Source organism: Perognathus longimembris, chromosome 12, assembly GCF_023159225.1.
Source record: "Perognathus longimembris pacificus isolate PPM17 chromosome 12, ASM2315922v1, whole genome shotgun sequence".
In the NCBI taxonomy this organism is placed as follows: Eukaryota; Metazoa; Chordata; class Mammalia; order Rodentia; family Heteromyidae; genus Perognathus; species Perognathus longimembris.
The window spans coordinates 33,620,178-33,635,760 of NC_063172.1; the positions used below are offsets into that span (position 1 = coordinate 33,620,178).

General features: G+C 36.8%; 1 protein-coding gene across 3 annotated transcripts in view; it reads right to left on the reverse strand.

The window, feature by feature from the left end:
* Positions 1-5,657: 5,657 nt before the first annotated feature.
* The window catches only part of Tmem67 (transmembrane protein 67), a 46,251-nt gene continuing 36,325 nt past the window's right edge, over positions 5,658-15,583 (reverse strand). For 2 of the 3 annotated variants that reach the window (XM_048359186.1, XM_048359185.1), the window contains 5 exons: positions 12,068-12,184; positions 11,872-11,973; positions 10,572-10,674; positions 6,809-6,951; positions 5,658-5,977 (listed from right to left, as the gene is read on the reverse strand). In XM_048359186.1, coding sequence (XP_048215143.1) covers positions 5,897-5,977; positions 6,809-6,951; positions 10,572-10,674; positions 11,872-11,973; positions 12,068-12,184 — 546 coding nt within the window. In that variant the 3' untranslated portion in view covers positions 5,658-5,896. Of the gene's footprint in view, positions 5,978-6,808; positions 6,952-10,571; positions 10,675-11,867; positions 11,974-12,067; positions 12,185-15,583 lie in introns of those variants that run through there. The other variant, XM_048359187.1, reaches the window with a different exon arrangement.

The window sequence follows — 15,583 nt, forward strand, 5'->3', positions numbered from 1 at the left end:
CACGGGAAAACAGTTAACAAGTACAGACCCTCTTGAGTGTGGAGACCTGACTTAGGAGAGATGGTTACAAGCCCAAGCCTGCTGTGTGAAATAGGGAGGTCTGATCTGGCCAGTGCCATCATTAACTGTGGAGGGGCGTCAGATTGACTGCAGGTCAGATTAGAGCAGAAGCCAACTCCATCTTCACTAAGATCTCCCCCACCCTATCCAGGGAAGCTCCCCTTCACTGTGATAAGATTGTGTAAACTGCTTGACCACCTGAAGCATGGCAGTTTCCAGGAACGTTCAAGGTTAAACCAGTGCCCTCCTATGAGTAGGCGTATCCACCTGCATCATGTGAGCCCCGCCAAATCCATTTGCCAAGTCTAACTAAAATGATAGGTTGGTTCACACAGTTGCAATGAGACAGACTGTAACTCCATTGGCCACCTGCGTGTGACCTGGCATGCTCTGTAAGTATTGTAACTTCATTGGCCATCTGCGTGTGGCAGGCTTGACTATGTGGAATTTGCCTTTAAAACCTGACCCTGAGCATGGTTCAGGGCACATGGTCCCAGCTTCCAAGTCTGGGGTGTGGCCCTGGCTGGTCAGCCTGCTTTTTACAGTCTTGGTTCCAGCTCCCGGGTCTAGGCGGTGACCCTCGCCGGTCAGTATACTTTGTACTTCCCTAATACATCCATCTTTTTACTTGAGACTGTCTCTAAGTGGTGGACTCTTGGAGGCATGGGGGATTCCCCCTCCCTCGGACCCCATTACATTGTGGTTCCCTCCCTTGGGGGGACCCCATTACATTATACATGTATGCATCCTCAGCATAGTGCCTGGTACTTGGAACCTCTAGATACACATTTGTGAATTATTTATGCTTGCAAGGTACACACAGTAACAAGTCCTTACCTAGGGGCTCTTCATTACATAGATAGTAACCCCAACTGAATTACCTTTCAATCACTCCTTCTTTGCAGAAGTGACACAGACCCCTGGGATTAGACAGTGACCAAAACAGACCAGGCCTTATTAGTGAAGAGTGCAGAAATACCTCCAGCATGTACTCCTAACCTAGGAGCTTCTTTCTCTGTTACACAGTTGTGTCCAGGTATCCAATATGAAGAGTAGTAGTGGAAATCTTCAGCGAAAAATTTTGTTTATATTTGCTATGTCATTTGTAAAAACAATGAAGATTTTCAATTGGAAAATGTGTAAAAGAAAGTTGTTTATATATGTTCAAATAGGTGTGATGAAGGTGCATTAACAAGCAGAAGTTCAAAATAGTTTGGGATGTTATAGGTAAATCTTACCATCCGCCAAAGGAAAAGAAACAGGTCCAAGTCAGGCGTACCTTGTGTGAGACCAGACCCAAAAGCAGATACACAGCGCTCTTAGATCAAGACTTAATGTGATGGGGGCTGGGGATATGGCCTAGTGGCAAGAGCGCTTGCCTCGTATACTTGAAGCCCTGGGTTCGATTCCCCAGCACCACATATGCAGAAAATGGCCAGAAGTGGCGCTGTGACTCAAGTGGCAGAGTGCTAGCCTTGAGCAAAAAGAAGCCAGGGACAGTGCTCAGGCCCTGAGTCCAAGGCCCAGGACTGGCAAAAAAAAAAAAAAAGATTTAATGTGATTTTTTGTTCTTTTGTTTCTAGTAAGAGAATGAATACAAGAGATAATTTTTTTAAGTTTTTGGGCACCAGTGGCTCATGCCTGTAATTCTAACTACTGAGGAATCTAAGATCATGGTTGGAAGCCAGCATGGGTAGAAAATTCCATGAGACTCTATCTCTAAAATAACTAGCTAAAAGCCAGGGTGAGTGTGACATAACTGTTAGAGCACCAAGCAAGTGCAAGGCCCTGAGTTCAAACTCTGATACCAACTCCCTCCAATCCAACATAGCAGTTTTTAAAAGTGCAAATACTCTGTAAAGTATGCATGAATACTTGTACATTTGAGAAAATGCATTTTTATAATTTTGCTTAATATGGAGGCTTCAATCTTAAGCCTTAAAGGAAGTGGGGTTTAGGACTGCTGAAACTATATTGACTTTTTGTAAGGTTTAAACTTGGAACACTAAAACATGTAACATATAACATGACATGTTTTACATTATGATATCATAATATATATCATGGTATATAAGGAATGTCATAGAGAGTGCCATAAGGACATTATATACTATGGGCAGTAGCTTAATTTAAAAAGATTTCCATGTAAACATATAGTTCATTAAACTAAGGAGTGGCAAACTACACAATCATTAGATAATTTTCTCTTTTTTCTTTCTTTCTTTCTTTCTTTTTTTTTTGGCCAGTCCTGGGCCTTGGACTCAGGGCCTGAACACTGTCCCTGGCTTCTTTTTGCTCAAGGCTAGCACTCTGCCACTTGAGCCACAGCGCCACTTTTGGCCGTTTTCTGTATATGTGGTGCTGGGGAATCGAACCCAGGGCCTCATGTATACAAGGCAAGCACTCTTGCCACTAGGCCATATCCCCAGCCCCTCTTTTTTCTTGAGATAGCATGATTCTTTCCTAGGAAATGAATGACAGTATATTTCTAATTTTTGCATTCAATTTCAAAATTAGATTGCAAAAACAGCACCAGGTTATCTGAGCTCATCAACACTCCGGTGGCAGGAAGGGAGAGAAAGAAGAGAGGAGTCAAGGGGAGCTCTCCCAGAGCTGATTTTACATAGGAAGGCCCAGCCCAGTCCTGAAGAGCTTAGTGTGCACTCTACTGCCACCTGCTGTTATTGCTGGATTCAAACAGAAGACTGGCTTCACAGCTCTAAGTCCAGTGGAAAGTTACAGATAAAATGTATTCATCCTAAAAAGACAAACCAATGCAACAGCAATACTTACAAAACCATACAGTGTAAACCAACTGTACAATTCATGGGGCAGGGGAAGAGGGATATGGGGTGGGGGGAGGCAGGGGAAAAATAAGGGAGGAGATATCAAATTGGATAAGAAATGTACTCACTGCCTTATGTATGAAACTGTAACCCCTCTGTACTTTGACAATAAAGAAAAAAATTTTTTTAAAAATCTACTCATCCTACTTTTCACAGTAAACTTATAATAAAACTTCATCTGTTGTACACTTCTGACAATACATAGTTTACACATTTTAGCTGTTTGGGTGGTTTCCTATTGCTTTTTCATGATGACTGATAAGATTGAGTACTTTTCATATAATCAGTCATTTGGAAACTCTGCTCATTTTTCTACTGAGTAATGTTTTGTCTTTTCTACCACTGAGCTACACTCTCAGCCTCCTGCTGTAAGCATATTTTAATATACAAACCTCATAACACCCTGGATGGAAAATGAAAGGTTTTATTTCCTTTGTAAAAATGTAAAAACAAATCTTCACAACACCCTGAGTGGAAAATGAAAGGTTTTATTTCCTTTATAGAAATGTAGAATGAAACTCTACAATGTCAAACAGCTTGATCCATAAGCCAAAAGCACCTAAGAGTGAGAAAACTACTTACAAACGACTCAGGTTTCTATGATTAAACCTGAGCATTCCCCAGTAAGTCATACTGTTCACTGACCTATGTCTTAACTTTATTTTCCCTCAGGTAATACTGGTCAGTATTGCCTGACAATAAGCAGGACACATGCTCCATGCTTACAAGCTCTGGGTTGATGAAGTGAGAATGCTTTTCTTGCATGAAGGCCAGCAGTGCCAGAGAAGCAAGCATATCAAGCTCATCAATCTCTCCTAAAAGGCTTGTCTGCAGAAATATTTTGAAGGATAGAGTCCACAGCAGCTTAAATGACCCTCTGTAGAGTTTGTGTCATTATGAAATGAGACGATGAAGAGAGCCAGCAAATGCTTCTAGGCAATCATTTAAATTAGGAATGGGAGCTATGGAAGTTGGCAAAAGGTAAAAAGACCCAGTGGAAAATTACGCTCAGGATCTAGAATTTAAATTGTAACAATGTGAGCTAAAGGGTGAACAGTGTGTGAAAATCTGAACACACTGTTATGTAGTTAACCAATACAAAGTAATAGTGTTCAAGACTAATTTAGAATGATTTTTGAATGTCTTCTCTGCTTCAGTATATCAGCAAATGGGCCACCTAATCCTGTACTTTGAAATTTTCTGGGCCAGGAGTTTGGCCTAGTGGTAGAGGGCTTGCCTAGCATGCATGAAGCCCGGGGTTCGATTCCTCAGTCACCACATACACAGAAAAGGCCAGAAGTGGTATAGTGGCTCAGGTGGTAGAGTTGCAAGTCTTGAGAAAAACGGACAATGGCTCGGCCCTGAGTTCAGGCTCAAGGACTAGAAAAAAAAAAGCCGTTTAATAACATTCATGCCAGGTGCCAGTAGCTTATGACTGTAATTCTACTCAGGAGGCTGAGATCTAAGGATTGAGGTTCAAAGCCAGTCCAGGCAGGATAGGCCACAAGACTCTCATCTCCAGTTAACCCTCAGAAAACTGGAAGTGGTGCTATGACTCAAGTGGTAGAGCCCTAGCCTTGAGCTGAAGAGCTCAGGGACAGCGCACAGGCCCAGAGTTCAAGTCCCATGACCAACCCTCCCTGCCCCCCCCCCCAATCACACTCATAGGAAATTGTCACATATGGAAAAAGAGCTAGATTTCACGCATGTACTTCTGAGTAGATGCTTGAAAAAAAAGACTGTGATGATATACTTATTTGTCTCTGCAGAAACAAACAGATCATGTTTGGGACCCTTCAGAAACTAGAGTTTCAAAGACTCTACTGCCTCTTCCTCATTGATGTTGAGGATCTGGGGTGCAGTGACAGCTTAGCTCTGGTAATGGCTGCAGACCTGCTCTATTCCTGAATGCTAACTCATTCCTCAAACACGAAACTGAAACACCCTATGTTTTATTATGCATTTTCAATTCCTAAATATAGACTGTATTTGTATTGCATTGATTTAAGTATTGATACAGCATCAATGTAGAAAGCAGTAAGAAATGTTTTGGGAGTTCATGACCATCTTGTTGAGGGCTTTCAAGTATACATGAGACCATGAAAAGAATTATTAAAGTATATGTTGAAGAAAAATGTGAAAAATTATTAGCTCTATGATAATCATATTTTGACCCAAATTTCTGTTTTCATATAAAAAAGGAAGCCTAATGCTTTAAGTTTCCTTGTCAACCTGACATGATAATTTAGTTATCTTTAAATGTAATCGAACAGCAAAACTTTGAAAGAATATTCTTAAAATATTAAGAAATTAAAATGTGTAAAAAATACTACACGTGGAAAAAATACTACAAATTCTAGCAGAATAAATGTGTGCCATATTAGATATGCAGACATGCTTCTTGGGATGAATGGGATGAATGGCACTGTTCCTGAGATATCTGACAGAGAATCTCAGCACCGCCCAATAGACCAATATGGTGAGCAGAAAGAACGAAGTAAACTGAGTCAGCAATAACACAATTCAAACGTTCAATGCAAATTGACAATATATTTATCAATATTTATTTAACCATAAATGTAAATGGGAAATATTGAACTGAAAGCTAGTCTTAAACATAGAATCAAATAATTTTGCCAGTCAGGAAATGTAGGCAACCACCGCTTTGAAATTATCTACAGAGACAAGCAATGAGGATGAGTTTGGTTATCATGAAGCATGTTTTGCTGAAAGTGATGTTTATTTCTTTGCTCCACTGTCAGTGGTAGTTTGTTATTTAGTGAAGTAAATGCCATACAGAATGTGAAAACAATATTTTATAACATGTCACATTATATTTTTCCCCTCCCTCAGATCATATATTTACAAACTATAAAAATACATCTTTTGGTTAAAAAAATTTGTATTAAAAGTTTAAAAAATATGACAAACTAACCTGATAAGACTTTTCTTGTCACCTTATAGAGTCCTTAATTTGCCTAATCAAAAAATTAAATCAGAAATCTTTGATCCACCAGTGTCTTGTTTGCCAAATTCTTTTGTCCTACTGTGTTACGAATAAATCTAAACACCTGGAAAATTAAAACAAGTGAGAATGAAATATTTATAAAGAAAATTAAATATGTACATCACTAAAATATCTAAATTAAAATTTTTAACTATTTCATGTATCAGACATCTAGAATTCCACAGTGACATATAAACTTATCTTAAGATCTTTCATTATAGACAATGTTTTTTATAATATCAAAAGCAATGTATGTTCTTCATTTAAAGATATTTTTGAGTTACTAAGGCAACTTTTTTGGTCTTTGCCAAAACATCTGGAAAGGCAATTTTCTTCTAATTCTGTAAGCTATAAAAGCATCAAAGGAATCTACTTGGTTGGGACAGAATATGTTCATAATTCTAAATCTTTAACAAGGCAAACAAATTACATGCTACTGACTTATACACGTCTTTGACATAGTGGAGAATATTTGGGTACATTTGCAATTCAAGCCCTGAGCTGTCTTCCTTAAAATATCCATTTCAGAGATTTGATGCCTAGTTACTTATTATCCACACAGGAGGGATATGTGAGATACAAGCTAAAGGGACTTTGCAATGCTGAACTGAGCTACAACTCCAGTGATTGCTTTATGGGTATGAATGGAACTCTCATTAGTGTTCATATCTGGTATGTAGGAGACTTGCAATTAAATATCTTTCTCCCAGATTTTGTTCACTGACCATGCAATTTATGCCCTCTTCCCTAGCATTTCACTGACCCAAAGGTCAGAGTCATATTTTAAACAAATTCTTACTGTAAGTCAGTGATGTTACTCTCTGGTAGGAAAATAAATACCTATTTCTCCAATATAGTTATTTCTAAGTAAACCCGGAAGAAAGTTTAAACTTACCTCTTGTTGTAGGTATGTAAGAAAGGCTGCTAAAATAAAATTTTGGCAAGCCAAATCCACAACACAGAAGAATAACACCTCAAAAATAAGAAGGGTGGCTTCATTTCCATAATACAGCATACTGCTAAAAGAATAACTTTCATCTGTTAAAAAATTAATTATATATTAGAAATTAAAGTACAGAAATTATAAATTGCTAGTAGTGTTAAGTATATAATCGGTATCTTCCAAAGAACAGTTAGTGAATATCCTTATTTTCTTTTGCTCCTTCTCCCCTCTTTCCCTCCTCTGCTCTCCCCTTCCTTTCTTCCTTTTCATTGTTTTTTCTTTTTTGGTGTGTGTGTAAGGCACTAGGGTGTAAAATCTGGACCTTGTACATGCTAGAAAGACAATATACCACTTGAGCTATGCCCAAATCCTTTTTGCCTTAGCTATTTTTCAATGAAGTCTTGCTTTTTGCCCTGACTGACCTGGACCATGATCCTCCTAGTTATGTTTCCTGTGTAGCTGGGATGACATGTATGTTCCACTACATCTAGCTTTCATTAGTTGAGATGGGGATATGGGGGTGTCTTATGAACTTTTTTGCCCATTCTGGCCTCCAACCATCATCCTCATGATCTCAATGACATGAGTACCTAGGATTACAGGTGTGAGCCACTGTGCCAGTATCTCTATTTCTTATTTTAACTAAAAGCTCAATGAATCTCAGATTTTCTAAGAGTTAGTTTTTTGAAAAATAGCAAGGCACAGGCTACTTATATCTCAAATAGTCTCTTTCAGTTTTGCTCCAAGTCCTCTTTTCACTTAAAAAGTGGATTTTGCTCTTTCTGAAAAATGGATGCCCTTTTAGAAAGATGCAATGAGTACTATAATCCCTTTTACTAGGGAGGATATACTTATTCCGTCAGCAAGTTCTGAAGGTCTGGATGTTGCCATGAATACCCAGTGAAGGCCCCCTGTTCTATTAGAGAAGAAATCTGTGCTAGTAATGTTCTTTCATGATCTGGATGCTAACCACAGGAATATGTAGCTTATTAAGACCACTGACCTGTCCAAAATAAACTAAAAAAATACACACTCACTATGCATGTAATAGAAGCATATGTTCCATATTCTCCTGGGTGATCTTTTTCTAGTATTAATTCAGAAAAGAAAATAGGAGGAGGAAAAAGAAGGTAAAAAGGAAGAAGAGGGGAGAATATATACAGAAAATGAAATCATGGAAAAGAGTAATAAGGGGTTGGGAATGCGGCTTGGTGGTAGAGTGCTTGCCTAGCATGCACGAAGCCCTGGGTTCATTTCCTTAGCACCACATAAACAGAAAAACAGGAAATGGTGCTGTGGCTCAAGTGGTAGACTGCTAACCTTGAGCAAAAAGAAGCCAGGGACAGTGCTTAGTCCCTGAGTCCAAGCCCCAGTACTGGCAAAAAAAAAAAAAAAAGAGTAATAATATCTCTTTCCTGAGTTCATACTCACAACCCTCATTTCAAGAATTATTCTAAGTTATTTGTACATAAGCCACCAAACATTTAGAAAGTCATCTAATTTTATAGAGAAGTCTTTTAAGTTAGATTAATCAATTTTCTTAAATTGATGAAGCTAGTAAATAGTAGAGGCAGTATTCAATACCAGAAGACTTTGAAAGCTATATTCTTAAGGATTAAACTCATCTATTTAACTCAAACTATACTGCACTATCAGAATAATCCATCCAATGTATAAATCAAAGTATATCAATGATATCCCCATTCACTGGCAGTGGTTATCAAATTTTTTAGATCATGCATCCTTATCAAAATAAACTGCAGAGTTTCTACTATCCTACTGGATACATTTTATTATCATCTCTTTTCATATTATAATTTGGGGGGGACGAGTACCAGTACTGGGGCTTAAACTCAGGGTTTTGAAGTCTTATTCAGCTTTCTGGCTCATGATTGATGCTCTACCATGTGAGGCTGCCTCCACTCTGGCATTTTGCTGATTATTTTGAAGATAGAGTCTCAGATTTTTCTGCTCTGGATGGCTTCTAACTATGATACTCAAGTCAAGTCTCAGCCTCCTGGGTAGCTAGCATTATAGGCACGTGTGTGCGTGTATGTGTGTGTGTGTGTGTGTCTATAATTGATACATATATTTATATATTAAGAATGACAGAATTAGGAATATACAAAGTTATTTTAATTTGTTCTTTTAATACTTCCATGGATCAACTTACACATCTGGTGGGGCAAAAATTTCATTTTTTAAAAAAATGACTGGTTTACAAGATAAAGAATAATTCCCTAACATGTCAACAAAATGTTTGGGATATGGTATCTGTCCTCTTTACCTTTGGAGCACTGTTCTCATGCTGTGTCCCACTTCAGAGTAAGCTACATAAAGTGATTTTAACAAGTTTTCCTTATGCAAGACGAATATTTTTAAAAAAATATTTAATATTGGGGCCGGGAATATGGCCTAGTGGCAAGAGTACTTGCCTCACATACATGAAGCCCTGGATTCGATTCCTCAGCACCACATATATAGAAAATGGCCAGAAGTGGCGCTGTGGCTCAAGTGGCAGAGTGCTAGCCTTGAGCAAAAAGCCAGGGGCAGTGCTCAGGCCCTGAGTCCAAGGCCCAGGACTGGCAAAAAAAAAAAAAAAAAAAAAAAAAAAAAAATATATATATATATATATATATATATACTTAATATTTCCCTTAACCCGCTTCTTTGATAAAATAGCTCTTTATTTTTTTTCTTTAAGACTCAGTTCAAAACGTATCCATTTTGCCTTTTGTCTGTCTGGCTTGATTTGTATTCTCCTTTCTGTTCATGGCATAATCTGTACCTGCAGCCGGCTATGTCAGCACACTTGGTGTATTAAACAAGACCAAACAATGAAGGGACTGTTGGCTTGTCTCTCTCAGGACTGGCTCATCTGCCATGAAAGGCACATGGACAAAGATACCGAGAAGCCAGGACACTGTACACTAGTGTCCTTCTTACCAACCCATACAACAGGTTGCTAGTCACACTACAACTGGCATATATACTACACCTTTCTGGTAATTATAAAACCAGGTTTAATCATTATTCCTGTCAGAAATACCAGTGCTTTTGGAGAATGAGAGAGAGTAAAAAATTACATGGGACAGTGCCCAAGTCCAGAAAAAAATCAGATATTTTAAATATTAAATTTGTGTGTGTATGTGCGCACACACCTGTGCACACATGCATGATGACCTTGGGACTTGAATTCAGGGCCTGGGCACTATCTCTGAGCTTTTTTGGTCAAAGGCTAGTGTCCCACCATTTGAGCCACAGCTCTGCTTCAACCTTTTTTGGTGGTAAATTGGAGATAGTCTTGTGGACTTTCTTGCCCTGAACTTTTTTGGCTCTGTATGTGATCCTCAGATCTCAGCCTCCTGAGTAGTTCATATTACAGGCATGAGCCCTGGTGTCCAGCATCAAATATTTTTTTTTCTTTAAATGTTTCCTATCTCTTACTGAATATACATTGCAGTAAAAATCTGAATTTTATGTTATTTTACTCTTTTTGAGGTCTACTGATCATGAAATTCAGCATTCTTGTTGAATTTTTTATATTTTTTCTCCTACCTGACACAATAAAATGGAACACAGAAAACTACTAATTCTATGAGGTTATATACAATATATATATTCTATGAGGTTTCATACAAAATTATAGAAATCACAGAAAAAATAACTATAGCACTTTTCCTTCCCAAACCCTGAAAATAGTATATAAGGATACCATTGTAAAAGATGCTTTTTTCCATTGGTTCCATGAACTCCATTCCAAGAATTCTTTCAAGAAGTAATTTATCTTTTATAAAGTAATCCATTTCCTTATGAACCTAAAATGAGAAGTGTCATGTAAGAAAATAGTAAGAGCTTTCCAACTAATGAAAAATCTGAAGTTGGAAATATTAAAGTACACAAGGAAAATCTATTCTGTAAAAGGAATTTACTATACTAGGACTTATAACAAAATCTGCTTTAGGACCATCTTAACATTTAATTGCCAGCAGCAGTATTTAGTTAGGACCTGATATGCTTAAAATCATTTATATATCACTTTTGTATGCCTTTCAGGTATACAAAAAATAATACAAGGAATACAACAATAAGCAATAAAGTTATTTTGAACAAATAATAATACAGGGAAGACAATAATGAGTAATAAAGTCAGCTATATCAGTCAAGATATACCACACTATCAAAATAATAAATCCAATTAAAAATAAAAACAAATCTGCTTAGCACACTTCAATGATATCCATGTCATTAGCTTGGTATCCTGCTACCAAAACTTTAATACAGACATATTTTAGGAGAATCATAATTTACTAATAAACACATACAATCTCATTTGTCTTGTTTTGTAGTTTTTTTGGCCAGTTCTGGGGCTTGAACTCAGGGCCTGAATACTGTCCCTGGTTTCTTTTTTTGCTCAAGGCTAGCACTCTGCCAACTTAAGCCACAGCGCCACTTCTGGCACACACGCACACACACACACACACACACACACACACATATACATGTAGTGCTGAGGAATCCAACCTAGGGCTTCATGTATACAAGGCAAGCACTCTTGCCTCTAGGCCATATTCCTAGCACCTCATTTGTCTTTCATATAACCTAACTTTATCCCTAAACTAAAACTGTGGATGACTATATTGTGTGTGTGTGTGTGTGTGTGTGTGTGTGTGTGTGTGTGAGAGCACGTGCGCGTGCGCCCTTCTCCTGGGCTGGAACTCAGGACCTGGTGCTGTTCTTGAGCTTTTTTGCTCAAGGCAAGTATGCTACCACTTCACACACAGCTCCACTTTCAGCTTTTTTGCTGGTTAGCTGAAGATGAGTCTCATGGACTTTCCTGCATGGGCTAGCTTCAACTGGTGATCTTCAGATCTCTACCTCCTGAATAGATAGGACTACAGACATGAGCCATTGGCACCCAAAAAGACTATATACATAAAAAATAAAATTCCCACTTAACTTTTTAAAAAAAGTACATTTGATCCTAGCTTAAATATAAATGTTGACATACATACATGATCGATGAAAGAGCCCAGAAATTTATTCATCATATGATATGCTTTTATACTTTGATCAAAAGTACTCGATGAACTCAATAATCTAGCAGGGCCATTTTTCTAATATAAAAAGAGAAACAAAAAATCATAACATGTCTTAAATTCTTGGTATTTAATACTGGCAAAATATGTCTGAAATGTACTTTATACAAACCCTCGTTAATATCTCATGAATTCTGTCATAGTGTTGTCTCATCTGGCTAGAAACTGCAATCTGGAAAGTTTGACCATCTGTGTTGGGCACCAAACCTCTCTGGCTACACAAATTTTCCTGAAAAGATAAAAAATTTAAATTAAAATAAAAATTTAAAAACTGCCTATCTCAAAAAGAAAATGTAACAGTTTTTAGTTGTATCAAACATTATAAGATTTATAAGCCTAGTAAAATTCGGTGACACTGCATTTGAAACAAAGAGAGTCTAATATTATCCAAGGATCCCATTTCTTCCAGATTTTACTAAGTTCTATTTTATTATAATACGTCCTTCTCTTTGGGTCTTTATATCATCTCCTTCACTCTGTTCTACTTAAAAAGGGGGGAAAAAACTAAGATCATTATATATTGATATTCTTGGCTTTATGATTAGCTTTATGATTAATAAATCACTCATGTATGCTCAAAAGTCTAGTTTTAGGATTAGCTAGCTTTTATAACTGTAAATGGCCATTTCATTTTCTAAACACTTGAGTTCCCTCCCCCCCAATCTCATATATAGTGATGTATGATTGAACAGTGAATATTGTGGATCAGATATCCATTTTGGGTTACCTTTAAATACTGACCACTGCATACACATACCATTTTGCTCTACCCTATCCAACCACCTAGCCTATTGTCACTGATGCTGAACCCCTCCTCTCATGCTTTCCAAAAAGCTTGATCACTTACTGAACAACTTAATAGTCTCCTTCTTTTCCTAAGTCTAATCTGTGCTTGATCTTCTTTTATTTTAAACAATAACTTTTTAATTTTATTTTAAATATTTTTATTTGGAATAATGACTTAAAAGGGTATATGGTACTGTGGAGAATTTATGAGTCTTGGAGAGCTACAAAAACAACTATAATTTCAACACTCAGAGCTACAGTTATTTTAAGGTATTTGAGTTCCTGTCTTTTTCCTAAGGCATACACATATGCACAGAATAAAAGAAATCAAACTGATTTTAATATATCCTATAAAACAAGATTTTAACATGTAGTAATGACTAATCAATTTATTTAAGGTTCTAGAATTTACATATTCTTCTACTTAAAAACAATCTCTGTGATAAAGATCTTAAATCCAATTGGCTAATCGTATGGCTAATTTTTCTTTAAGTTAAATTCATAAAATGAATAGATCATGTATTCCTTTTGCTCAAATGCTTTCCAAAGGTTTGTAAAATTTATCCTGACAGCAATTGTTTTGAGGGCACCCATGGTGTCCTAGGTGCTTTTAAGCATTAGACAGATTATTTTTGTAACTTTTTTGTTTGTTTTTTGCCAGTCCTGGGGCTTGAACTCAGGGCCTGAGCACTGTCCCTGGCTTCTTTTTGCTTAAGGCTAGCTAGCACTCTACCACTTGACCACAGTGCCACTTCTGGCTTTTTCTATATATGTGGTGCTGAGGAATGGAACCCAGGCTTCATGTATACGAGGCGAGCACTTTACCACTAGGCCATATTCCCAGCCCTGTTTTTGCAACTTCTATGAGTTAATATTTTTACATTTACTGGTTTCTTTTGTTTCAGTCTTTATTTCTTAAAATCTTTCAGTCACTTCTCCACTGATGTTTTAGCTTAGTGTTTTCTTATTTGCTTATTTTTAACATAGCTATCAATATCTGTCATATTTGTTATTGAATATTTTTCTAATTTTTATCTTTATAATTGATATGTATGCATACTATATTAATATAGTAAAAGACAGTTACTATTCCCTTCTTGGTGCTTTCTATTTTCTATACTTTTAACATCATTGCCCAATCTGAAATACTGTTTTCTACCTAGTTTTGATTTCAATTTTTATTATTTAACTCTTCAAGCCAGAGTAATTTTTAAGTTAACCAAGCGAAATAGTACAATGTATTAAATACATTCTCTAGGGTGTTATTATTATGTATAAAATTCTCATACATATGGTCCCTTAATCACTTAATACTCTCTCTCTCTCTCTCGCTCGCTTTCTCTCTCTTTTGGTACAGGTACTAGGGCTTGAACTCAGGCCTGGTTTCTGTCTCTTAGCTTTTTTACAGCCTTAGTGCTACACCACTCAAGCCACATTTCTGTTGCCAGCTTTTTGCTGGTGAATTAGAGATAATGAGTCTCGATGAGTTTTCTGTTTGAATTGGCTTTAATCCTCAATCTTCAGGTCTCAGCTTCCTGAGTAGCTAGCATTACAGTTAAGAGCCACCAGCACCTAACTCTCTTGGCTTTTGTTTTTAAGTGTAACTTGTTCTCTTAAATTTTTTACTACAGAAATTCTCAAATGCGATACAGAAATAGTAAACTATCACTCGGTTTCAATATTATAACAATTTTGTTTCATGTATTCTCCTGAGTATTTTAAGAGCATTTAATTTTCTTTAAGGGATTTTATTTTAGAGAAACAATCATAGCTCAGGCTATAGGTACCACTATGACCCAGTTTTTGGCATAATTTTGTGTATATGTAGAGATGGGGTTCAAACTTAGTGCTGCATACTAGCCAGACAGGCACTCTAGTATTTGAGCCATGCTCCTAACCCTTTATGTCCTATTTTTTTGAATAAGGTTTTACCAAAGCTGGCCTGGACCTCAATCCTCCTAATTATGTCTATTTAGCTGAGATGACAAGTGCATGCCACCATATACAACTTATTGGTTTAAAGGGAGTGTCTCCCTAACGTTTTGCCTGGGCTAACATAGGACTGTGATCTTCTCATTTCTGCCACTTGAGGAGATAGATTCTAGGTATGAGGCATTGCACCCAACCTTAGATTTCAAAGCAGACTCCAGATCATGCCATTTCATTTGTAAATTTCTAACTAATAAGGATCATAAAATAAAATGTTTAATAAAAGCCAATTTGTTTTAGTGTAAGTCCATTATATTTTTCAGATTTTTCTCCAAAGATGTTTGTTATAGGATCTGAATCAGGATCCAATTTCTGTACACTGTATTTAACTGTTTTGCTTCTTCAGTTCCTCTTAGTATATAATAGCTCTCCTACTCTCCTAACAGAACTATCACTCCTCTTTTCATGCCACCGATTTATCTGGAGACATTGAGCTACCTGTCATATAATGCATCTGATACTCGGGATTTAGCTAAATACTTCCTACCATGCTATCCTTATATTTTCCAGAAAATGGTGGCAATGTCTAGATATATTTAGGAGCAGTTTTTTTAGGCAAGAATACTTTATGGATGATGTTGTATAATTCTTACTTTATCATATCAGAGAGTGTATGTTTTCCTTATCTTTCCTTATTAAAAAAACTGAATCAGTGTATGTAGATTATATCAACCTGATTCTTCATAAGTTCCCTACTCTCTTGTTTTAGTATCCAGATGACCTACATTCACTAATCCACAAATCATTTCAAAATGGTAATTTTCTAATTTGTAATTCCTCTTACTTTCTATAATGAAGAAATTTCATGTATTATCTGTTTGTCTTAAAACATAGTTCATATAGAAACTACTGG